General features: G+C 35.9%; 1 protein-coding gene across 24 annotated transcripts in view; it reads left to right on the top strand.

The window, feature by feature from the left end:
* TNRC6A (trinucleotide repeat containing adaptor 6A) overlaps nucleotides 1–25,226 on the top strand; it is a 303,084-nt gene that overhangs the window by 193,840 nt on the left and 84,018 nt on the right. For 13 of the 24 annotated variants that reach the window (XM_056805855.1, XM_056805848.1, XM_056805853.1 and 10 more), the window contains 2 exons: nucleotides 13,222–13,245; nucleotides 24,361–24,451. In XM_056805855.1, coding sequence (XP_056661833.1) covers nucleotides 13,222–13,245; nucleotides 24,361–24,451 — 115 coding nt within the window. The remainder of the gene's footprint in view (nucleotides 1–13,221; nucleotides 13,246–24,360; nucleotides 24,452–25,226) is intronic. The other 11 variants (XM_056805836.1, XM_056805849.1, XM_056805845.1 and 8 more) reach the window with 1 other exon arrangement.

Below are 25,226 nucleotides of genomic sequence, written 5' to 3'. Positions count from 1 at the left end.
ACCTTTGCCTTCCATCTTAGAATCTATATTGTGTATTGGTTCAAAAGCGGAAAAGCCCTTAGGCTAGGCAGTGAAAGTTAAGTGACTTGCCTAGGGTCAGATTTGAACCCAGGGCCTCCTGTTTCCAGGCCTGGCACTCAATCCACCAAACTCCTCATACTTTCTTAATATAACCATCCACTTGCTGCTCTTCCTTTCCCTCCAGTCAGAGAACAGAGTCCTCCTTTTTTCTTTGTATTTCTTATTTTTGTTAAAGGCCTTTGATCCTATTTCTTCATGGGTTCCCTAAGACTTTGCTCCAGTGATTATTCCTTTTCTAGTATCCTTTTTCTTTTTTTTCTTACTACTAGCTCCTTTCCATCTGGCTACAGATATGCCCAGGACTCTCCTTTAAAGCTTTAAAGCTATCCTTTGACCATTCTTCTATCCAACTACTGTCTTAGCAAATTTCTTGGGGGAAAATTTGTCTAAATACCTTTTTCTTTATCTCTTTGTCACCTTCAGTGCAGTCAAGGTTTAGCTCCTTCCTCTACTATTAAAGGAAGCAAAATTGATAATGAAATAGAAAGTCTGGAGAAGTGAATTAGAAGTGAAAGTTCAGATAATTGTGACCTTCTTTGCAGCTTCATTCACTACCACACTTTCAGCCATCAGCTTTATACATAGGAATCTCAATCTATATCTCTAGTCAGATTTCACTTCTGTGCTTCATACCCCCCTGGATTTCTAGCCTCATTGTTTTTCCTCCTGAATTTTCTTCAGATTTATCACCTCTTTTTATATCCAGTTTGTTACCATTTCCAGTAATTTCCATCATGGAAATGTCTCACATCTTTTCTCAACTCCATACCTTCTACCAGAAAAGAAAAATCTGGTCATATCACTTCTCTGCACAAAAATCTTCATTGGTTCCCTGTGGCCTCCTGAATAAGATTTTGTTTTATTTTGCAATAAACTTTATTTTTTTCAACTATTGACAATTCTGATATTTTGTGATTCAGATTCTTTCCCTCCCCCTTTTCCTTGAGGTGGCGAATAGTCTGATATAGATTATACTAGTTTTCTGAATAAGATTTAAACTTGAGTTAAGGTACTTCACAATCTGACATCACCCTACCTTTCCAGCAGTATTGCTTCTGCACACTTCATATTGGAGCTAAATCTGGCTTTTTTCAGTAAGTAAAGGTCTGTGGTAGTTGTGTGAGGGGAGAGAAGGGAACAAATTCAAGAGCTCTTATGAAGGTGGATTGATGAGGCTTTAGAACTCTTAAATGGTGAGATTAGAAAGACAAAATCCCTGTCCTTGAAATATATAAATTCTAATGGGAGAGATAACATGTAAATAATAAGGTACATACAAGATATATGCAGAGTATATAGAATGGTATTTGAAATAGTCATCTGAAAGGGGAAAGCATTTACAGCTGGGTGGACCTAAAAAGTGAGATTTGAGTTAAGTGAACAGAAGGAAGAATTAACACTAGAAGAACTAGAAATTTTATAATATCTTAAAGAACAAAGCCACATCAATTGACAATGTATGGTGTTTTTTTTAAATAAGGCAAAGAAAAACAAGATAGGATGAAAATATTTAGTTCAAAATTAAATTAAATTTTTGTTCATTGATGCAACTAGCTCTTCTAGTGTTAAAGATGACTCTGATCTTATAAACATGGGCAAATATCAGATTGACAAAGCTAACTAAAAAGGTGAAGTGAGAATTGTTGGAGAGGCAATGGGAAAATAGGCACATTTAATGCACTGTTGGTGGAAATGTGAATTGATCCAGCCATTCTGTAAAATATTTTGATACCATGCCCCAGTCACTAAATTATGCATATCCTTTGACTAATAATACTATGTGTAAAAATATTTTATTAGCAGCTCTTTTGGTAGTGGCAAAGACCTTGGTCTTTATTAAAGGGGTGTCCATTAATTGGGGAAAGCCTGAACAAATTACAGCATTTGAATGCAATGGAATGTTATTTCACTTTGAGAAATAATAAAGGGACAATTGGAGTGACATCTGAGACTTATACAAAATGATGCAGAAAATGAAGTGAGCAGAACCATGAGTACAATTTGTGCAATTATAAAGAAACAACTTGTATTTAAGAACTCTGGTTATGGTTATGCAGTGACTACCTATAATTCCAAAGGACCAGTGATAAAGTATGTTGCCCATGTTTTTATAGAGAAGTAATGGACTTGAGGCAGAATGAGATGTATAGTTTTTGGACATGGCCAAGATAGAAATTTGTTTTACTTTATTATGCATATATGTTACAACAGTTTCTTTACTTTTTTTTTTACATGGGGATGTTATAAGGGGTGGGTGTGTACTAGAGATAGGGATTACCAAAAAAGAGAAGAGTCAATGAAACATGTTTGTGAAATAAACCAGAGAATAGAAAAAGGCCAGAAGCTTGAAGAAAGGAAAGGAAAGCTAGAGTAGGGATAATGTATTAGGAAAGGGAGAGCTAGAAGGACCAGAGGCCATAGTGAGAGATGAAGGAAGGATGAGACATAGAGGGGGAAGAGAGAGATGCAAGGATCAGAGAGAAATTTCCAAAAGTGATAGATCACTTAGAATATAGAATGCTTATAGATAGATATTATGGAGGAAGAGGAATAAGAACTGTTAATGAACCAATATGTATACTTCAGTCCAAACCCAGAAGCCATTGTCTAGGGAAGCAATACTTGTATAGCTGGGAAGGGGTAGGGGAATAAGGATGAACAAGAGAGGGGGAATAAGAATTTTATATCACCTACTCTGTGTCAGGCACTGTGCTAAGGGATTTGTTTTCATTAACTAATTAATTTATTTATTTATTTCTCCAGTCGTGCCTCATTTGATCTTTACAACAATCCTGTGAAATAGAGCGTATTATCCCCATTTTACAGTTGAGGAAGCTGAGACAAATAGAGGTTAAATGACTTGCCCAAGAGCACACAGGTAGTAAGTATATGAGGCTAAATTTGAATTCAGGGCTTATTGAATCCAGATGGAGCTCCATTATATCATTATCACATGATAACACAAAGAACAGATCAATTGCCACTAATGGGCAGGGCAAATTACTCCCACCACTTAAACTACTACCTTCCCCAGATCTTGGAGTAAGGAATCCAGGACCCCTGGGCCTAGGAGCCTCTAAAAGAGCAGTATTCCCTTAGACCTGTGGCTACATCCTCCAGTCTTCACTGCCATCAACTAGAAGAACAACATTTGAAGAAGCTATCCCAAAACAGTCAGGGATACAGTACAGCTAGAATAGGGATTCTTAATTTGTTTTTAATTTTCCTTTATATATTTATATATATATTAAATTTTCTATAATTGTTTTCTGATATTTTTTAATTCAGATCCTCCCACGAATGATAAGTTTCTATTATAGGTTATACCAGTGCTTTCATGGAGTATATATTTAGTCTTTTATCAATTGCAGAATATTTTGTATTTTTATAAATTTGACTCAGTTCTGTTTTTGAGGAATGAGGTCTTTGTCAGAGACACTTTCTATATCATTTCCCTCCAGTTTGTTGTTTCCCTTCTAATTTTGGTTGCATTGGTTTTGTTTGTACAAAAACTTTAATTTTGTATAATCAAAATTATCCATTTCATTTTTTGTTATTTTCTCTGTGTTTCATTTGGTCATATATTCTTCAATTATCCATAAGTTTGACAAGTAAACTTTCTCTGTTCTCCTAATTTGTTTATGGTATCCTTTATTTCTAAACCAAGTATCCATTTTGACTTTATCTTGTTCTATGGTGTGAGATGTTGGTCTATGCGTAGTTAAAATAGGGATTCTTAATTTTTTTGTGTGTCATGGACCCCTTTGGCTTTCTGGTGAAGCTTATGAAACCTTTTTTCAGAATCATGTTTTTAAATGTAATAAATGGCATACATAGGATAAAAACAGAAATTTTTATTTTATTATTTTGAAAGACAATTATCAATTTTTTTTTTAAACTAAGTCACTGACCCCATGTTTTAAGACCCTTGACCTAGAAGATTCTCTTTTCTCTTTGGCACTATTAAAGGTCCAGCTTTTTTTTTTTTTTATGATAATTCCTCCTTAGCAAGTTGGTAATGACTTTCCCCCTCAGACATAGCAAGGAGGGAAAGAAAGAAAGAATTATTCAGCATATACTTTGTGTCAGTTTCTGTGCTGATTGCTTTTTACAGGTATCTCATTTGAGCCTCACAATAGTTCTGTGAAGTAGGTGCCATTTTTATTATTTTTTTACAGTTGAAACAGAGGCAAAGAGGTTAAAATGACTTGCCCAGGGGTCCCACAGCCCATAAGTGTATGAGGCCAAATCTGAAGTCAGTCTTCCTGATTCCAGGCCCAGTGCTTCATCTACTGATCTACCAGCTACCTTGTTGTTTAATTCTCTTCCAGAATATTTTGTAAATGAACTTATACTATAAACAAATGGCTTCCATTTTGGTCTACTTGACAAAGTGAATTTGTTGGCTAAAGTGGTGTCTGAGCTCTTGGCTTCCACCTCCAGGTAGAGAGGCAAGTTATGTTTGGGGAAAATAAAAAGTTCAAATAATACTGCTCCCCTAATGGAATAATAGTCTAGTGAAGAATAAGACACAGATAAGTCAGAATTGTCTTGTAACTAGCAGGAATATTCTCCAGACATTTTGTCTTCTCCAAACCTGACAGTGTTTTGTAGAATTTAGGTGTTTAATAAATGTTTGTTGTTGTTTAATTCCCTTCCATAATATTTAGTAAATGAATTTGTAATATAAACAGATGGCTTCCATTTTGGTCTACATGACAAAGAGATTTGTTGACTGAAGTAGTTTCTGAGCTCTTGGCTTCCACCTTATAATGACTGCTTTTTCATTGCTTAAATTTCTCTTTGAAATGATGATAGTATCTTTATGATACTATGACATGATCATAATATCTTTATTTTTTAGACTTAACAGTTGGTTAAACATATTGAGATGGAGCTGCTGTAATTCCCTGGCAGCCTTATTTTTATTCTATATTTTCTAATTTGAGGCTTACCTTGACCTTCCCTTAAACAGTCAGGGATCCTACTGTTCGGGGTCTGCCAATTCTGAAATTATTTCTATGATCATTTCCCACATGTTAAGATACTCTGCAGCAATAAAATTTATTCATTTGGTGCTACATCTAATAATCTTTTCTTGAAAAGAATTTTTGCAATTAAGAAAATGCTTTTCTTTGAGAGGCTTTTGGATATTCTCACTTCTTGACTTCAAACTATATCTTAAAACATAGTGTTCACATCTTGCCCTATGTCCATCCCCTTTTACATTAAGGTCACTGAATATCTAGAATATATATTGACTTGGTTTAAAGATTCTGGAAAGTTTTCTTGATTCTGTCTTTGGCACCAGTTGTTGAATCATGAGATGTGATTATTTTTGTGGTGGACTTTTTTTCTTTTTCTTCTCATGAGCAAAACTTGTGAGATAACCAAATATTCCACAAAATGATATTTCAAATTATTTTGTGTACATAATAAAGCCAACTACCAACATTTGCTACACCTCTGAGAAGAACCAGTGAACTATCCTTCCATTCAGCCACAACTTCTTTGTTCTGGTTTCATTTATAAGTAGAATGTCAGTGTGATTGTGGTTCTTGATCTTGAACAAAGATAACAAGTTAAATATGGAAATAGTTAAACTTAATTTTTGTTAATTGTTCAAGAATCATGATTCTTAGTAGCTTCAGCCTACTTTTCCAACACTACAGCTGTCATTGCAGGAGAAAGGGGTTGGGGGGACAGGGCAGGATAGAAACAGACTAGATTGCCTTGGGAGGGTCAAGCCAGCCCAAGCCCAGAAACAGAACTTAATCATAGTTCATCTGCCAATCAGTACTGAGATTAGATCCATGATTAGCCCCTGTATTTCTCATTTTCTCATGTAGGTGAAGCAGGGCAACCAAGTCTTTTAAAAAACATCATCACACACACACACACACACACACCACCACCACCACCACCACCCCCCCACCACCACCCCCATCCCACCCCCCCACCCCTGCAAATCTCATATGAGTTTCTCACTCAGAATCCACTGTTTGTTTTATTCTGTCAAACGTCAGTACCTTGTTTCCCAGTCCACAATAATTTAAAGCAGAAGGTTCAGAATAGGGGGGAGTGAGAAGTGACATCTGATAAGTGAGGAGGAACTGGAAAACTCTTTAAAAATTCAAAAACATAGTCTGGGGCCATTCTTTATTGACCCATTGTTTTGAGTATTACTCCTTGGGACTAAGCAAAATGTATCTAATCCCCTCCTCCAGAATTGGTTGATATTGTGGAACACTGGTTCTGGAATCAGAAGACCTTGGTTCAAATAGCATCTGTGGTTCAGACCTTTGTAACCTTTGGTATGTTAGCTTACCTTCCTTGGTTTCAGTTCCCTCATCTGTAAAATTAAAGAGTTTTACTAAATAGCCTATGAAATAGATGTAGAGCCATGAATCTGTGAAATACTTTTTACTTTTTTTAAAATTTAAGTTAATTTATTTAGTCAATTTAGAACATTATTCCTTGGTTACAAGAATCATATTATTTCCCTCCCTCCCCTTCCTGTAGCTGATGCGCAATTACACTGGGTATTACATGTGTCCTTGATCAAAATCTATTTCCATGTTGTTGGTGTTTGCACTAGGATGTTCATTTAGAGTCTACATCCCCAACCATATGCCCTCAACCCATGTAATCAAGCAGTTGTTTTTCTTCTGTGTTTCTACTCCCACAGTTTTTCCTCTGAATGTGGATAGTGTTTTTTCTTGTAGATCCCTCCAAATTGTTCAGGATCACTGCATTGCCACTAATGGAGAAGTCCATTACATTCGATTGTACCACAGGGTGTTGGTCTCTGTGTACAAATGTTTTCCTGGTTCTGCTCCTTTCAATCTGCATCAATTCCTAGAGGTCATTCCAGTTCCCATGGAATTTCTCCAGTTTGTTATTCCTTTGAGCACAATAGTAATCCATGTGAAATACTTTTTAAAAAGCATCATGTCTTGTTTCCCTTCCTCTTTCAAGTCTTCTCTTCTCCCAACCTTATTGCTTGGTCTAGTGGCTCTCTAGATATTTTCCAGTTTATAAGTAGATGAAAAAGAGTAGAGGTAGGGCAAAAACAAAGAAAGGGAATAAAAGTGGAAATGGAAGGAAGAAAAGAGTATTGTGTGCATATCATCTTTAGTTTTAAATAGCTCCCCACATCCAGTTCTGTATAATTGGATTAAATGACTCAGGCCTGACCACTGATTGAGGAAGGTGACTGGGTTCTACAAGGAGTGACTCCCTGGGAGATAATTATTTGTTGAAGAGCTATTTCTTCAAAATGGTCCAGTCTCAAAGGTAATAGGCAATTTCCAAGCTCTCCCTTTCAGTCCTCTGTCATCGCAGAATAAACATCCTAAAACAAATTTACACGTCCTTCTCAAATTGACTTTGTTTCTAAACTTCAGTTTTCTATAGGGTATATTCCTGTTATTCTTTGGATTAGATTACTTTTCTACATGCTTCAAGCTTCAGATTTTGTGATTTGTGCTTCTCTCTTCAACTCCTCTACTATCAACCGGTACAATCTAAAGTTCTTAATGTCTCTCACTTTGATGTAATTATTTCATCAACTGCCTAGACCTCCTTGGACAAAGATCTAGTTACAGTTCACAGCCAGGCTCATTTGCCATCATGTCCCAACTCCCTTGGAAATCACAACCACGTTTTCAGTGAGCCTTTTAGGAGGATGGATAGATTTTCAATAGGTAGAGCAAAGAGTAAGTTTGAAACATTTACAGTTAGTCTAGTCTAGCAAAAATGTATAGAGCATAATAGTGAAAAAATGAGGTCAAAAAGAGGTTGAAGGATTATGAAAGGCCTTAGATCACAGACTAAGTTTGGACTATTATTTAGCAGACTGTAAGAAACCCCAAAGTTCTTTGAGCAGAGGGGACAAGACAAGATTATAGTTCTTCTTTAGAAAGTTGAAATCTGGCAAAGTATATAGACTATATTGGAGGAAATAGAGAGTGAAGAGAGAGAGAGTAATCTATTAGGAGGCTATTATTAGTCCAAGGGAAGAAGTTATAAAAACCTGAATTTGAAATAGTAGCAGTGAGTATGGAAAGGAAGAAAAAGATCTGACAGATATGAATAACACAAATGCTGTGAAATAATTATTTTTCTAATTTAAAAACCTAGAAGTTTGAATTCAGAATATCATGGAGGAGGGAAGAATGGGCATATTTAATTGACTTTTTTTACTCAATCTTAACTGAACTTTGAAGTCATGTTTATTGATGTGCAATTTCATTTCAACTAAAATAGGGTTCTGTTGTACATGTTAATTATTATTATTTGCCAGGTTCAGCATTTTGGCAAAACTTTTGGTTTTTCTTTCTAAACTTTGGTAGTATGAAAACTGTTCCCAAACTTATCTAAAATTTAAAGATATTTAAAATGTTTTTGTTGGTTGGATTTAGGATTTGGCTGCTGAGATATGTTCTAACTCAAATTCTGTGGTCAGGACTTAGATTGAAAAAATAATATTCTGTTCAATATTAATATAACCATAGATCACTAACTTGAGTGACATCCTCAAATGTCCATAGGAAGTTGCATATTGAACATATCCACAGCTTTGTGAATTTTGCTTTTGTGTTGTAAGGGAAATGAATATTTATGAGATAACTTTTCAAAAGTAAAATGTCAAGTTGCAGACCCAAAAGATGTAGGCATTCAGTACCCAATAGTAGATAAAGGATTTTATAAGGGAAGTGGAGGGCCCTAAAAGACAGACATTCCTTACTTTGCAATTTTGTTAAGAACTTGTATACGTAGCTCCTAACTTGGTTCCACTATGTCAAATCCCTTTACCATCAGCTCTAAAGGATACACAAAGGAAGTAGGGTGATGGTCCTGAATCTTGAATCAAGAGACTTGAGTTCTAGTCCTAATTTTATCACTTAATTGCTTAGTGTTCTAGGGCCATTCACTTTACTCCTTTGAACCTCAGTTTCCACATCTATAAAATGAAAGGATTGGATTATTATCTAATCTTTGGCTGGATCATTAAGTGATCCAGCTTTAATATTTTAAGATAGTCATAGTCATGCATTAAATATATTGAAATATATTTGAAAGGAGTTTCATTCCATTATAGGTTCAATGACAGATATGAAATTAAAACAATGTCATCAACCATCCAAGTGATGTCATTTGCCCTCTAGCCATCATTCTCATCCCCTTCTTACTAGAACCTTGAATTCTACCCATGATTCTCTGTCCCACTCTCTTCTCCTTCCCCATCTCCAAACAAGGTTAATGTAGGTACCACTTATTTTAAAATCATTATGCACATTCTTTAGAATGAGGTTCAGTGAATCTTAATGTAGGTTTGCACCTAATTTAGCCCTTAAGATCATGCACAAAGGGAGCATAAGTTGCTATTTAGAGATTTGGCCTGTGTCAGTGCAAACAGCCATATTATACCTCAAATTTCCTACAGTAATCTGTTGTGCTAGAGGCATACCAGCCTTTACAATTGAATGGTCTGGCAAACACATTCACTATTTGTAGTAACCAACTATCTTACCCAATACCCACCACAATCCCTATTTGTGCTTAAGGCCAGTACCTTAATTTTAAAAAATAAGTATAAACAAACAGTTCCCAATTTATGCATAATTTATACATAATCCTTAGAGAAAGAGAAAGCCACACCAGCCACATAAGATCCACATAGGAGGAACTCACCTTTCCTTTCCATCTGTATCTTCCTCTCTATCTTTCCCCATCTGCAGATCCTGCCATTGATTCTTTGCTATTTCTGCCTCTTGTATGTAATAAAAATCTCTAAAAATATGCTGAAGGTTTAGTATCATTCAAAAACCTAGTAAATTTGTGAGGCAGCTGAATTCCATCAGAGGTTGAAAATTAAATGAAGTACCTGTAGGTAGGTTTTTATAAAATCATTTAGCCCCCTCTAGTGGATTGGATTTAACCTTATTCTGAAATAGTCAAAGAAGAGAAGTGTAAGGAGATATATTAGATATGTCCTTAGAAGATTGAGTGTTAAATGAATTTTCATAAATTTACACCTATCTTAATTATTCTAGGCAAATAGTATTACTTAAAGAAAACCCATAGTAAAGTTGGTTTTGTAAAATGAAGAATAATGGTAATAATAGCTTTCATCTATATGGTGCTTTAAGGTTGGCAAAGCTCAGTAAACAGCTGTCACAATAAATAAATTAAAAACCTAATATATACTCTTAAGTACTGGGAAGTATCTTTATAAGATAAAAAGAATTATGTTCCATAACTTCAAGGAGCATATTGTGAAATGAGGGGTATAACATATTCTTACATATGAAACAGATCATATGTTATAGAGATGGTAGATTTTAAAACTGGAGGACACCTTTTGAGTCATAAAATATAACCTTATTTTATGGATGAGAAGATTTAAACTAAGAGGTAGGTGACTTGCTCAGGGTCACAGAGCTGAGTCTGAGTCAGGATTTGAACTCAAGTCTTCCTGACTAAGCTAAGTATGCTGTCTACTGTGCTACCTGACTTTCTCAAAATAGGGGCAAAGGAGAGGTCTGAAGTGCACTTTAAAAAAATTGAAGATGAAGATATCTTTGAGTTGATATAATGGAGCAGAAGGTATTATGAAGGAGAGAGATACCTATATAACAATTTGAAAGACGAGAAGGACTTATTTCAACACAGGCATAGATGAAAAAGGATTATATGGGAAAGGTCAGTATAAAAAACAGGCAACCATTATTAGTGGTCCAATTTGGAATATAGAGTGTAAAAAAGAATGTGAAATAAATCTGAAAAATTATGTGTGGAACACCACAGATTGGTGAGAGGATACCTTTGAAGTAGAGATACTAGTGAGGAAATTAATACATTAGTTTTAGGGGAGAAGTAGTCATCTGAGCTAGGAAAATCTGCAGCTATAAGTGAAAAATGGAAAGGATATGAGAGATTGTGGGGATAAGAGTCAGTAGGGTTTGATAATTATCAGAAGGGGATGTTGCAGGAAGGTACACATTTAAAGATGACTTTGAGATGTCAAGCTTAGGTTATTGGTGGGAAGGAAGATAGCAAATTGAATTGATAAACAATAATCAAATATTTTCAGTTAATCTTGTATGCTGAATTTTTTTAAAGCAGAGCATAGCAGTAAATAGGTTTGAGGAAAGGTATATTTTGTGTTTTTATTTCACCCAAATTTTAAAATACACAGCCATCAAAGAAAAAAAAACTTGAAAAATAAAGGATAAAATAATATATAAAATCTGAAATTAACATATACCAGACATCAGTAAACAATAGTTTGCTTTTTAGCCATTTTCTCAGCTCTTTAAAGTTCTTCCCTTCACAATTTTTTGTTTTCTTCCCCCTAATATATTTGCCATATTTATGACAAAATCTGTAATAGTGCTGAGATCGCTATATTTTCCCTCATTTGTCTGGGGTTAGTTGTTATGTCCTTGATATCATTAGTACTATTTTAATAACCAAGAGCATGAGTTTGCACTCCATTGTTTGGCAGGTTTACATTATTCCATGGCCAAAGATACTTGTTCCATTGATAGCATATGGTCAATATTATATCTCCTGTTGCAATTGGAAAAGGACCCTTCTAGTAGTGAGTTGGTCTTAGAGGAAGGATGATATAACATTTCAATAGACTTTAATAGGCTCATGTTTGAATAACTTAAAGGTTATTATTTTTTTTCATTTTTAAATTAAGAAGAAATTCTTTATGAATTTAAAGAATTTTTTCTTTACTTTGTTCTCTTTATTCTTTGATCATAAATTATACCTTTATTTTATTCTTTCTTCAAATCTCTCTTTGTTTTCCTAATAGGGTTGGAACTAATAAAGTACCAAGTTTGAACCAGTCTCTCTGTTTTGCCTCTTGTCCCATCATCCCGTTTTTCTATTGTGCTTTTTCAGAGTATTTGTGAGGGAAGGAATGATGGAGAAAGATTGCATAATAGAAATTATCCTAAGATCAGTTCTGTCCTCTGGCTTCCCCATAATCAGTTCCACAGACCTTGCTATGTCTTGCTTTTTGGGGGTCTGTGTCTGGTGTCCACATAACTGCCCTATTCCCCATTTTGGATCTCTGCTACTTTTAGGATCTCACACATTTTCTGGACCAGGATGCTTCCTATGAGGGACAAGACTCTGAGGAAGGTGACTTTCCCAATGAAATAACTTCCCAAAAATTAAACCTATCTTGGTTAAGCCTGCTTCTCCCATGGGAGTACTCTTCTCCCTTGTATTTTCCACTGCTCCCATCCACCCTACCACTCCAGAAGGTTTTTTCCTCTTCTTCCTCCCTCATTCTCTTACCACGAAATTCCTTCCTTGATAGTAGTACTTACTTTCCTTGCATTTCTGTTTTGGTTTTTGGCAAGTCAAAATTCTGCTCACTTCTGTTTTAGGTGCTTTTAAAAAAACAAGTTGCTTCAATTAATCAGAATGTTTCTCATTCATTATATATCTTTTTGTTATGGTTGTTAAAGGGTAGGGGCTTGGATTTGCAGCTGTTCTGGTCTGCTCAGGCCCCCTGATAGCTTATATAAGCTATTAGAACAAAATAAGGCACTTTTATATAATTTAGCAATTAAGAAAAGGATATCTATTAGCCATGGCAGGATATTCAACATGACTTTTATTGAATACACCTCAATAATTAGTTTGAATAAAGCTCCATTGCCTTTGTTGCCCTTCTTTTTTCATCAGACAGGCACCTAGAGCTCTTCCTGACTCTTTACCCAGATGACCAGGAGGTGATACTAACAACTTGAGCCTTCAGTCTCCTTAACCAATCAAGTTTCAAAAATAGTTTAAATACTTTTTAAAGAAAAACTATCCTAACTTTCATGGAGGAAGGATATGCCATTCCCTTCTGCAATTTTGTGGTTGTGTGTGTGTGGGGGGGGAATCTTGTATTTGAATTTCCTTTCCTTTAGTTATAATTTTATTCTGTGGTACTTGATAAACATCAATTCACATGAATATTTCTGTATGCAAGGAAAAATGAGGAATGTATATGGAATAAAGAATCTCACAATAGCTTGCTTTTTTAAAAGCATAAAATAAATTTAATATGTGAATTCATATTTTATCTAAAGCAGTGACATTCTTATTATTTTTAATGAATTTCAGGGACTTCTTTGTGATGCCAGGCAGGTAGGTCATCTTGTATTCTTAGCAAAATGATTGATTATTGATTGATTCTGATCTTTTATTTATTGGAAATAGTCATAACCTGGAAAGTTTGTCTTTGCTCTAGAAATACACAGGGATGGGGGCAGCTTAGGTGGCTCAGTGAATTGAAAGCCAGGCCAAGAGACTGAAGGTCCTAGGTTCAAAATTGACCTCAGACATTTCCTAGCTGTGTGACCCTGGGCAAGTCACTTAACCTCCATTGCCTAGCCCTTATTGCTTTTCTGCCTTGGAACCAATACAGAGTGTTGGTTCCAAGACAGAAGGTAAAGGTTTAAAAAGAAAGAGATATAGCATGGAAGGAAGAAAAAGCAGAGTTCTGACATCATCTTCCTTACCTGTAACTGTAGCCTGTAAATTGGGAAATTATACTAAGATCTCTGGGGGAGTGGAATGAACAAAAAGAGTAGAAAGCATTTGTGATCCAAAACCAAATATAATTTTAAAACTCTTAATTGTTTTTGATGATTTCATGTTTCTTATTTAGTATGGATAAAAAAAATTCAAATTTCATTGAAAGTAAGCTTATTCTAGATTATTCAAACTAAAAGGTTTATTTTAATTCCATTATGTGATACAGATTTTGGTTGGATTGTTTTATAATGATTCACTAATGGATCAAATTTGGAAAATTTTGAAGTTAAAGCTGACATTTACAAATAAAGGGATTTTCTTTTAGTAGCATGAAAGGTACAGAAATACAGTTAAATATAATTTGGCAAAGGGTGACCCTTCTAGTAATGCTCTCACCACTTTCCTTGGGAAAAGTTCCTTTGAATCTGCTATGATAGCAATGGGTGTTAGATTCAAATGAATCTCAGATTCAGCTTTGAAGAACCTGGAAGTTTGGAATGTACTTTTTTCTCACCTGTCCTTCATAGAATCTCCAGCTTCCTTCAAAGTACAAGTCAGATGTCTTATTCTGATTTTCCTCATCCCTAGTTGCTAATGCTCACTGCCTCTTGATAAATGCTTTGTATTGGTCATATTTTATGTTAGGAAATATAAGCACCTTGAGGGCAGGGGAATTTGTTTTGTTGTGCCTACTATCTACCACTGAGCTTTCATGGATGCTTGTTGAATTGAAAAAATTAAGTGGTTGGATTAAATTAGGATCACAACTCATGAGTGCCAATTTTAAGATAACCCACCCAAAATGACTTTATTCATACTCTGACTCTGTAATCCTAATATTTGACATTTACTCTTAAAAAATAAAGACTTTTTTTTTTAACCCTTACCTTCAGTCTTGGAATCAATAGCATGTATAGGTTCCAAGGCAGGAGAGTGGCAAGGGTTAGGCAATGGGGGTTAAGTGACTTGCCCAGGGTCACACAGCTGGGAAGTGTCTTGAGGACAGATTTGAACCTAGCACCTCCCATCTCTAGGCCTGGCTCTCAATCCACCAAGCTACCCAGCTGCCCCCAATAAAGACATTTTTAAAAGTCCAGTACAGATCCAAAATATCATAACTCTGTAGTAGCAAAGAACTAGAAACAAAGTGACTATCTCTCAAATGGGAATGACTAATGAGGAAACTAAGGCATAAAAATGTGATAGGATATACTGTGGGGTTTTTTAAATGGCAACTATTAGGAACTAGAGAAGCATGGGAAGATCTTACATGATATGATGCAACGTGAAAAAAAAAAGCAGAAATAGAGTTCAGGAAAAGAGAGTAGAACTCAGTAAGTAAAAAACCAGTGATGGATTTAGAGAGAAGATGTAGTCATAATCAATCTTCATTTATTCATTTATTTATTTTGCTTAATGGCTTTTCTTTGTCACAAAGGAGAGCTCATTTGGGAGGGAAAGCTATTTTTATTCTTCCCAAAAATGGCTTGATGTAGACAAAAAATAACAATGAGGAAGAATTTAAGATGACAGAATGAGAGGAACTTTTTTTTTTTTTGCCTAACCCACATCCACAACAACCAAGAAAATACACCAGTCTGAATTCTGATCAGAAAGGCCAAGAAAAAGTCACAATAATTTTTCTATTCCAAGACATTTTAGGAGATGGATAGACAGGCCTATGGGGATGTGAGGGCCAGCTTATGTACATATATGGTGGAGAACATTCCAGCACACAGGGATGAAAATAGCCAAGATAGAACATATAGGGACAGATTCAATTGTAACCTCTCATAACTATAATCATCAGCAGTCTTAGAAAAAGTCTAATTGGACAGAAGGCCTCAGTGATTCATCATATTTGGATGAGAGCAAAAGAAGAATGGAAGGGTATAGAAGTGGAATACATTGGGAGAGGGAGGAAGAGAGAAAGAATGAGGGAAATTATTATAAATAAGATGGGCAAGGAAGAGTTTATACAAAAAAGACAGTAGTAGGGTCAGTGAGCAACACTGAACCCCACTCTCATCTGAACTGGTTAAAAAGGGGGGAAAATATACATATGTATGCTGTCAGATGCAAAGTGGCCTCTAGGGAAGTAGAAGAGATTATGGGAAAAGAGAGAGGAAATAAGGAGGATGGACTAAGGGAGGCAGCAGTCAGAAGCAAAATGCTTTTTCTTTTTTTTTTTTAAACCCTCACCTTCTGTCTTAGAATTAATACCAAGTATCCATCCTAAAGGAGGACAGTCAGGGTTAAGTGACTTGCTCTGGGTTATACAGTTAAGAAGTGTTTGAAGCCAGATTTAAACCTATATCCTCCCAACTCTACATCTGGTTCTTAGCTACTCAGCTACCTCTGCAAAATAATCATAAAGAAGAGATGGGGTGGGGTTCAGGGGAGGATGAAAAGTATAAAAGAATAGGTTGGAAGGAAATACAAAGTTAGCAGTCATAACTGGGAATGGGATGGACTCAACCCATAAAATGGACTAGAATAGCATAATGGATTAGAAACCAGAATCCAACAATATATTCAATAAGAAATAACCTAAAACAGAAAAATCACAGGTAAAATAAAGAGATGGTGCAAAATCTATTATTCTTCAGCTGAAGTATAAAAAGGGAAGATAGTAGTCATAAGCCCTGACAAAACAAAAGCAAAAATAGACCTAATATAAGAGATAAACAGAGAAACTACATTTTGCTAAAAGATAACAATGAATTAGTATCAATACTAAACATATATACAATATATGGCATAGCATCTGAATTCTTTAAAGAAATATTAAATGTTACAAGAAAGAAATAATAAAATTAGAATAGTGGGAGGCCTGTTTACTTTTCTCCAACCCAGATAAATCTTACCACAAAAGAAGTTCAATGAATTTTAGAAAAGTTAGAAATAATGACCTCTGGAGAATATTGAATGGGAATTGAAAGGAGCATACCTAATCTCAACTGTATATAGCATTGTGGGAATCAAGTGAACCATACTGACTCCATTTTGTGACTCAGTTCTGGACCTACCTTACTTAGTTCCTTTTCTGTTTAACTATGAGAATTGTAAGAAAACTTTATTGTACCCTGCATGATTGGGAAGCTGGACCACCTCTACCTGTTGCTTAGAGATCCCTAATAAGGACCTGGATTACACTAACCAGAAACTCAGTCAAATCCAAAGATTGATGCAGGGAGTTTCTTGCAACTATATATCTCAACCTATATAACTTATATGAAAATTGGTCCTGCAGTGGTCAGTTGATAGTTCCATGTTCCTTTGATTAAACACAGCTACAGGATGTAGGTGTGGGGTACAATGCCTCTTTTTCTGATTTATTGTATAGTATCCCCCTCCCAACTTGGAAAGCCCCTAATTCTTCCAATTAGAAATCAGATTACCTAATTTTTAATCCTAATTAATTGCTTTTTAAAAAAATATATTTGATTGGAGGCAGCTGGGTAGCTTGGTGGATTGAGAGTCAGGCCTAGAGATGGGAGGTCCTAGGTTCAAATGTGGCCTCAAACACTTCCTAGCTGTGTGACCCTGGGCAAGTCACTTGACCCCCATTGCCTAGCCCTTACCACTCTTCTGCATTGGAACCAATATATAGTATTGATTCTAAGGTGAAAGATAAGGGTTTAAAAATATACATATTTGATTAACTTTTTAATGTATAAAAATATTTCTCTGTCTTTGAACCAGGGAGTCCACTGACTTATTTATTATGTATTTTTTGCTTATAAGTTGTATAGCCCAGCTTATTTCCTCAGTTATTTTTAATTATCCACCACAGCAGCTTCCCAAAAATTGAACATGTATTAAAACATAAAAACTTCACTAAAAAATGCAGAAAAGCAGAAATATTAAATGCATCTTTTTCTGACCATAATGCAATAAAAGTTACATTCAGTAAAGGTTTTTGAATCAAAGATAAAAAATTACTTGGAAACTGTTGTGCCTACAGTTTTAAAGCCAGTATAATCTTAGTTCTATCTTGATATTAAAACAAAGTACAAAGTGAAGCACTTACAAGTCCCTGAACATGTAAGAAAGGAAAAGGTTTACTTTGCTCTATTAGCAATTATATACATTAGGGATACAGTGGCACTTAGCTTCTCTGGATGTAGCTCTTCCTTGTCTCTCTCTTGGAACACACCTGGGTCAGTTAGTCATCAAGCTATGTTGACTCTTTATGGTCTCATTCACATATCCAATATGAGAGGCCCAGACTACACACAGCTGGGACCATTACTGCTTCTACACCAGAAAAATGCATCAGGGAAGCTGGGGCCAATCAGGTTAAATGGGAGGAAGAAGATGTTTCAGGGAAGCTGTTGTGGAGAAATGCTCATCTTTTCTACCATGGAAATGATTGGATAGTTCTCTTGTCTAGGTAGCATAAAGGGAGAAAAAAGGGGGAAGAGGGAAAAACAAAACCAAAAAATGTGGAGTATTCACCTTTTTTTTTTTTAAAGGTTTTAAGCCTTTTACAGATAGTCCTCCTAGCATAGGCAGTACTAAAGAGGAAAAAAAGGAAGAAAACAAATGTGGAAAATAGCCCAAGTTTTTCCTCCCTGCTTCAGAGGGACCAAATCTGAGATATTTTTACTGGACAATACTACAGAGAGAGGGAGAACAGAAACAAACAAAACACAAATGTGGGAAAAGACAAGGTAGAAGTCCTAAACCCTTCCTTCCTCTTTCAGAAAACTGTGTCTGTAAGACTCACATTCTGGTCCATGTGATGTCATATCTTTGAAGTTTATAGGGGTCTTAGTGCAGAGTGGAGGTGATAAATCTGAGAAGCACCAAGAACATGAGAACCACAGAACAAATGATACTCCCTCCAATATAGTCACAGATTTCTTTTCCTAATAGGAGATTATAGTGATGAGCAGGAGCTGCTCCATGAAAACCAGGACCTTTGTGTGGACACTTTTGGCACAGTCAACAGTTTTTCATCCTGCAACATTTGTAGTAAAATGGCTAAGAGATAATAAGCCTCTTGTATGCAACCTATTCCAGGATTTAATTTAATACTAAGATTCTTCCTCTACCACCATTCACTCATTATTCCCTAGTCCACCTGCCAAGACTTGCCCCTTCTTGAGAGCTATATCAAATCTTTATACTCTTTGAGGCCTCTTTGGAGTGGCTTCATCCTTCTTTCGCAATAGAACTATCCCTCACCTTAATTCAGTGATTGAGAATTATAATCTCTCTGTGGAAGCACGTATGAGTTATCCTAATGGGGCAAGGGCTTTGGAGAATCCTTAAGACATGGCTTTTTATATTTTTTAACCCTTACTTTCTGTCTCAGTAGCAACTCATAAGTCAGAAGGGGAAGAACTAGGCAAACAGGATTAAGTGACTTGCCCAGGGTCACACAGCTACTAAGTGACTGAGGCCATATTTGAACCCATGTTCTCCCAACTCTAGTCTTGGTACTTTATCTGCTGGGCCACCCACCTGCCTCCTAATAATTACTTTCTTGTCAACCCTATGTTTCAGGAGCTACACTCAGAGCTCCCTTTTGAGGATAGTGTCATCCCTCTCTATCAGCAACAGGTTATGTGACTTCCCCCTGTCTTCCTTTCCTAAAGTATTTGTTTGAAGTGACAGCAATATATGCCCAAGCCACAACTATCCCAAACTCCTGCTTAAATAGGACCACTTGATCAACCCACATTGATATGGGCTGGGAAATGAAAATCTGAAAGCATTTTTTGGATGGAGTGCCACCTAAAAAGGGAGATCTAATTGCCCCTAAGACTCTCTGGGTTTATGGTGTAACAGTCCATGGAGTAGGGTTTGAGGGGCCAAGTAAATCCAATCTATCTTTTTCATTAGGAACTTCACCCACCCTCTCAACCTCTTGCAAATTCCCAGTCTTCAAGCTGGCTGCAAAAAGAATTCATTTTTACAAGGTCAAATGTGAATAATTCCCTATCTTAGCCATCTAAAATTGGACAAAGAGCATATCCCTTCTGGAGGCTATAACAAATTTATTTGACTATAAAAGAAGACCTTCAGCAGTTCCAAAAACAGAGAGCCTTTTTGCACTGGTTGCACTGGTTACACCCTCAGGAACCATTGCTCAAATGACTTTTCAGGTTTCTGTTTGAATTTCTGCAGTATTCTCTTTTGGGTAGAGAGGGTCACTCCAAGCTTCTGCCCTCAGGGTAGGGAATCAGGGTCCTCCTCTTGGAAGCAGTAATAGAAAAAGCCTGAGACTATCTATCCACCAAAGGTTCTCCAATCTCTGCCTCAAGTCAGCTGCCCTTCTCTAGTCCCATGTTTCTCAACAGGAGCTTGAATTTAGGGGTCAGAAACGATTGAGTGAATTCCTGCCTGAGGCTCCTCAGTCTCTACTCCTGTCTGGAGAGATTTTTTTCACCTGAGCAATCAGCAGTTCCATTTGCTGCCCCTCTGCTTTCATTATAGTCCCTAAACCTTGAGGGTTTTTAAATTCTAAACTTATGTCTCTAGTCCCTGAATGGGCCACTACAATTTAGTTTCAGTCTAACTGTGCTGACAGCCCAATTAATACAGCACAGTCAACAACATATAGGAAAAGCTGGCCTTGACACTTCTTTACCCTCCCTGAGCACCTTGCTTCAGGACCCACCAAGCTGACATCTGGAAGAGGGGTAGCCTCCTGCCAGGAGGATTCCCCAAACAATCAGGAGGACTCTATTGAGAGGAAACCAGGCACTGTTCCACCTTCCAAGCCAATGACTCTCCTCCTCAGTACCTGCAGGGCTTCTTCCCCCCCCCCCCCCCCCCCCCCAGCTTAACCACAGTATGGTTCTAAAGCCAGCATTCTCTTAGTTCAGGTTCTTTGTTGAGACAAAGTGTGTCACTGAGCATTTAACAAATTGCTTTGCCCTTACCCAGCAGGGATATACAACAGAGGCTTCTCTGGACACAGCTTCCCTTGTCTCTGTCTCCATTGTGAAACTTATGAAACACAGGTCAGATTGTCATCAGGGTATGTCAACTTTCATGGTCTCAGGTACCCACTCGGGTCTGAAAGGCCCAGCTGGACTACACATAGCTGGGGCCACTCAGGATGGGAGATGTGGGAAAGAAGGAGTAAGAAACTAAGTTAAGGAAATTGTTTCAGGAAAATGCTAGTCCAATCATAGAAGCTAAAGAATCTAATCTTAAAGAATGGATGGGTCAAAGAACAAATTATAGAAATATTTATTTCATGAAATTAATTAAAAGAGCAAAGACACTAAAATTAAGAGGATTTGGGAAAGGCTTCCTATAGAAGGTAGGATTTTAGTTTGGCCTTCAAGGAAGCCAGTAGATAAAAACAAGGGAAGGCATTCCATTAATGGGAGACAGCTAGAGAAAATGTCCAGAACCAAGAGATGGAATGGCCTTTCTGTTCTTTTCTTTGCTGAATAACAAAGAACAGTGTCTCTGGATCAAAGAGGAGTAAGGTGTAAGAAGACTGGAAAGGTAGGAATCCTAAGTTATGAAGGACTTTGAACATCAAATAGGATTTTGTATTTCATCCTGAAGACAACATAGAACCACCAGAGTTTTTTTTGAGTGGCCAACTTGTTTTTAAAAAAGAAGAAGAAAGTAGGAAGACAAATTACCAGTATCAAAAATGAAAAAGGCAAATTCATAACCAGCGAAGAAGAAAAAGCAATTATTGGGAGCTATTTTGCCCAATTGTATGCCAGTAAAACTGACAATCTAAATGAAATGGTGAATGTTTATAAAAATATAAATTGCCCAGGTTAATAAGACAGGAAGTAAAATATTTAACTCTATCTTAGAAAAAAGAAGTTGAACAAGCTATAAGTGAAATGACAAAGGAAAAATAATCCCATGACAGAAGGATTTGCAAGCAGATTCTATAAAACATTTAAATAATAGACTACATTACTACATAAACAGAAAAAAATTGGTAAAGAAAGGGTCCTACCAATTTTGTTATATAATACAAATATAGTCTTCACATCTAAACCAAAGACATCAAAACAGAAACAAAGCTTTAGACTGATTGTCCTGTTGAATATTGATACAGAAATTTTAAATAAAATACTAACAAGGAGATTACAACAATATATCATAAAGATCATATACTAAACCAGGCTGGATTTATACCAAGGACTACAGGACAGGTTCACAGAAACATAAGTGACTATTAATAACAAGAACAACAAAAACATATGCTTATTTCAACAAATGTAGAAAAAAACTTGACAATAGAGTACTCGTTCCCATTTTTAAAAACCACACACTAGAAAGCATAAGAATAAGTGGAGTTTTCCTTAAGATGATAAGTAATACTTATCTAAGTTAATCAATAGCTAGTATAATCTATAATTGGAACAAGCTAGTAGACTTTCCAAAAATATCAGGAGTGAAATAAGGATGGCCATTATCACTGTTACTATTCAGTATTATACTAGAAATGCTAGTGATAGTACAACAGGAAAAAGACATTAAAGAAATAAGCATAGGCAAAGAGCAAACAAAACTCACTTTTTGAAGATGATATGTTTTGCTTATATAACTCTAGGGAGCCGATTTAAAAAAACTTAATGTCACTAATTTTTTTTCCTTCCTGGAATCACAGGTTTATCAAAGGTCATCTACTCTAACCTATATCTAAACAACAGAGGTGAATGAATGAAAAAACATTTAGGTTCTTACTATATGCCTAAGCACTGTGCTAAACACCAGGAACACCAATACAAGCAAGTGACAGTTTCTGATTTTCCTTGTATTCTAATAAAAGATTTAAAATACATATAGGAAAACTAGGGTGGAGAAAGTTGGTATGCTTTATAGCATTTGGAAATGACATAAGGATCTAGTTTTGGACAAGATAAGGCAAAAATCACCAAACTGAACCCGTAGCCCCAGGGGTAGAAAGCAGGTTCCATTATGAGCTGATTGGCTGTGGGGCTGTGGTGCAGGTGTCATGGTTTAAAAATATAATCTACTTCCTTGTGAAAAGTCCATTACATGTTTGGATAGTACTAAATGTTAGGAAGCTTTTCCCATTTAGTTACACTAAACTAAAATGATTAATAGAAAATTGATACCCAAGACAAACTGAAGAGGTGGCAAGAGAGCAGCTAGTGTCTCTCACTGATTGCAAAGCAACAAATACTCTGCCCACCTGGAAACTTTACTCAAGAAATATATAGATACCAATAGATTTCCAGATAATTGGCTCCTTTAAGCATCAACATTCCTTAAAATTCCATATGTACTTTTCTGCCTTTTCACATGTAAGATTCTGAAAGAATAGATCTGGATCTTTACTGCTTAAGTTAATATATGATTTTAATCATTCTGCATTCTGTTATCTGCCTTTTTTGAAAGAATCAGAAATAAATTACTTACTTGGCAGCAGAGATCATGTCTTATTCATCTTCACATCTTCTCCCTTCCATATATCCTAGTACCTAGCACAATTCAGTATTAAAATAAATACGAAAAAATGTATATTAAGTTTGAGAAAATTGCACAGGTCTAGAATTAGAGGGATCTAGGTGAGAAAGAGGAAAGAATTTGGAAGAAGTTTAATACTGAAAGATCACCAGGCATAAACTATAAACTACTGGTAATGTGCTTAGTCAATACATACATTTATGAGATGGAGAGAGAGAGAGAGAGAGAGAGAGAGAGAGAGTGTTAGTTGTATTGGAGACATTTAACAGCATAAAAACTCATAGTTTGTGGACATCAATTAGGCCTGCATTTGTACATAGGGAGGAAAGAGTAGGATAAAAAAGGGTTTGCCTCTTTGTCTAGATTTTGACGATGCATTTTCGTAGAAACTGTCTATTAACTATGTTCCTACTTATACTAAGTATGGTCACAAAAATTAACCACTCTACCATGATGTTATCTCACATCTCTCTCTCTTTTTTTAACCTTTCTCAGATAATGGGGAAGGTTTATTTGGTTTGTTTTTATTTGACAAAAATTAATGTTGCCAGAGTGAAATGGAAGAATTAATTGTAGGAAGGATCAAAAATAACTTTAACACAAGAAATCAAAATAAGTATTTTTTTAATGCATCATTAAGTGTGTGCTAGCATAATGATCAATATTATTACATAATATGTTGTATGTGTGGTTGTGGTCCTACTATATGTATGTCCTAGGAAGAAGTACTTTTGATACAGTAAATATGTGATAATACTTGTCACTAAATCTCTTTAAGTGCCTTAGGCAGCTCTTAGCATCTCATTTATAGATGAGTTACAAATATGCATAGATGAAAAAGAGAGTTTACTCTCTTAGAGTTCCCTACACTGATAAAATCATGGGTCTATACTGTCCCAATTTCTTTTCTTCTACCCCCCCCCCAAGTAAAAATCAAAAGCTACCTGATATATGTGTGTGTGTGTTGTGTGTGTATGTGTATATATATATATATATATATATATATATATATATATAGAGAGAGAGAGAGAGAGAGAGAGAGAGAGAGAGAGAGAGAGAGAGAGAGAGAGAGAGAGAGAGAGAGAGAGAGAAAAGCTTTAAACTTAGGTGACAGGTTGGGTTTTTTGGGGAGGATTGCATTATTGAAATATTCAAATTAGAAAAATAGCAGAGATGTAATATCCCTATTTGTCATGTTGTTATTCCTCATAAGAGGAGTAAAAAATAACTTGTATGCAGCATGTATGTGTTCCCTGATATGTTTTGGGAAAGTTAATTGCAACCTGTGTGGTTCAGGGATTTAGTGAAAGAAGAGGAAGAACAGTTGATGGAAGAAAGGAAAAAGAGAAAGGACGACAAGAAAAAGAAGGAAGCTGCTCAAAAGAAGGTAATGTGTATATAAATATAAACATAATTTAAGAAATGAAAATTGCTTCATCTAAAGGTGTTTTTTTTCCCCAAAAGCTTTTGTTGCATTATAACTGCAAAGAGGTGCTCATATCCACCGCACCACCTTGCTAAATTAGTCAGAAGAGAAAATGAAGTCAAGGTAACTATTAGGAAGCTGCTACAACATTCATTTCAGGTTTGAAAAGGACCTCAATTGTTTTGTAGCCAACCTATCCCCACCTACCACCCCCAAAAAAGACTACCTTTTACAAAATACTAGACGATCATAATAAAAACTGATGGATATGCCTAATTGTGTAATTTATATGAACATAATTGATACAATCATAAAGAATCTAAAAAGTATTTCCAAAGGTTCTTGGACAAGAAGCTAAATTATGTTTCATTTATTATTACCCATTGCCAGCAAGGGTTACAAAAGGGAAAAATAAAAGAATTGATTTAGGAAGTGAGCATCTGGCTAGGAACTTGTCTAGAGTGAGATTAGGACTTCTGGATCACAGCTAAAAAATATAGGGATGAGAGATGCTTAGATATTGATGGACTAGTACATTTTCCTGATGTCTTAAAGATGTAATCAAAAGAGGTTTACCCCAAAAAGAATAGAGTCTGGGACTAATCTTTGTATATCCAACCAAACCAGGTACCATAAGCAGCTACAGTAAAAGTAGAGAAATAACAGTTGAAATACCCAAAGTTCACATGAGATTGCATAAGAAAGGGCATAAAAGCCCAAAACTTAAGCTGTAAAG

Source organism: Monodelphis domestica, chromosome 7 (genome assembly GCF_027887165.1).
Source record: "Monodelphis domestica isolate mMonDom1 chromosome 7, mMonDom1.pri, whole genome shotgun sequence".
NCBI classification, from domain to species: domain Eukaryota; kingdom Metazoa; phylum Chordata; class Mammalia; order Didelphimorphia; family Didelphidae; genus Monodelphis; species Monodelphis domestica.
This window is presented reverse-complemented; position numbering and strand designations above follow the sequence as displayed.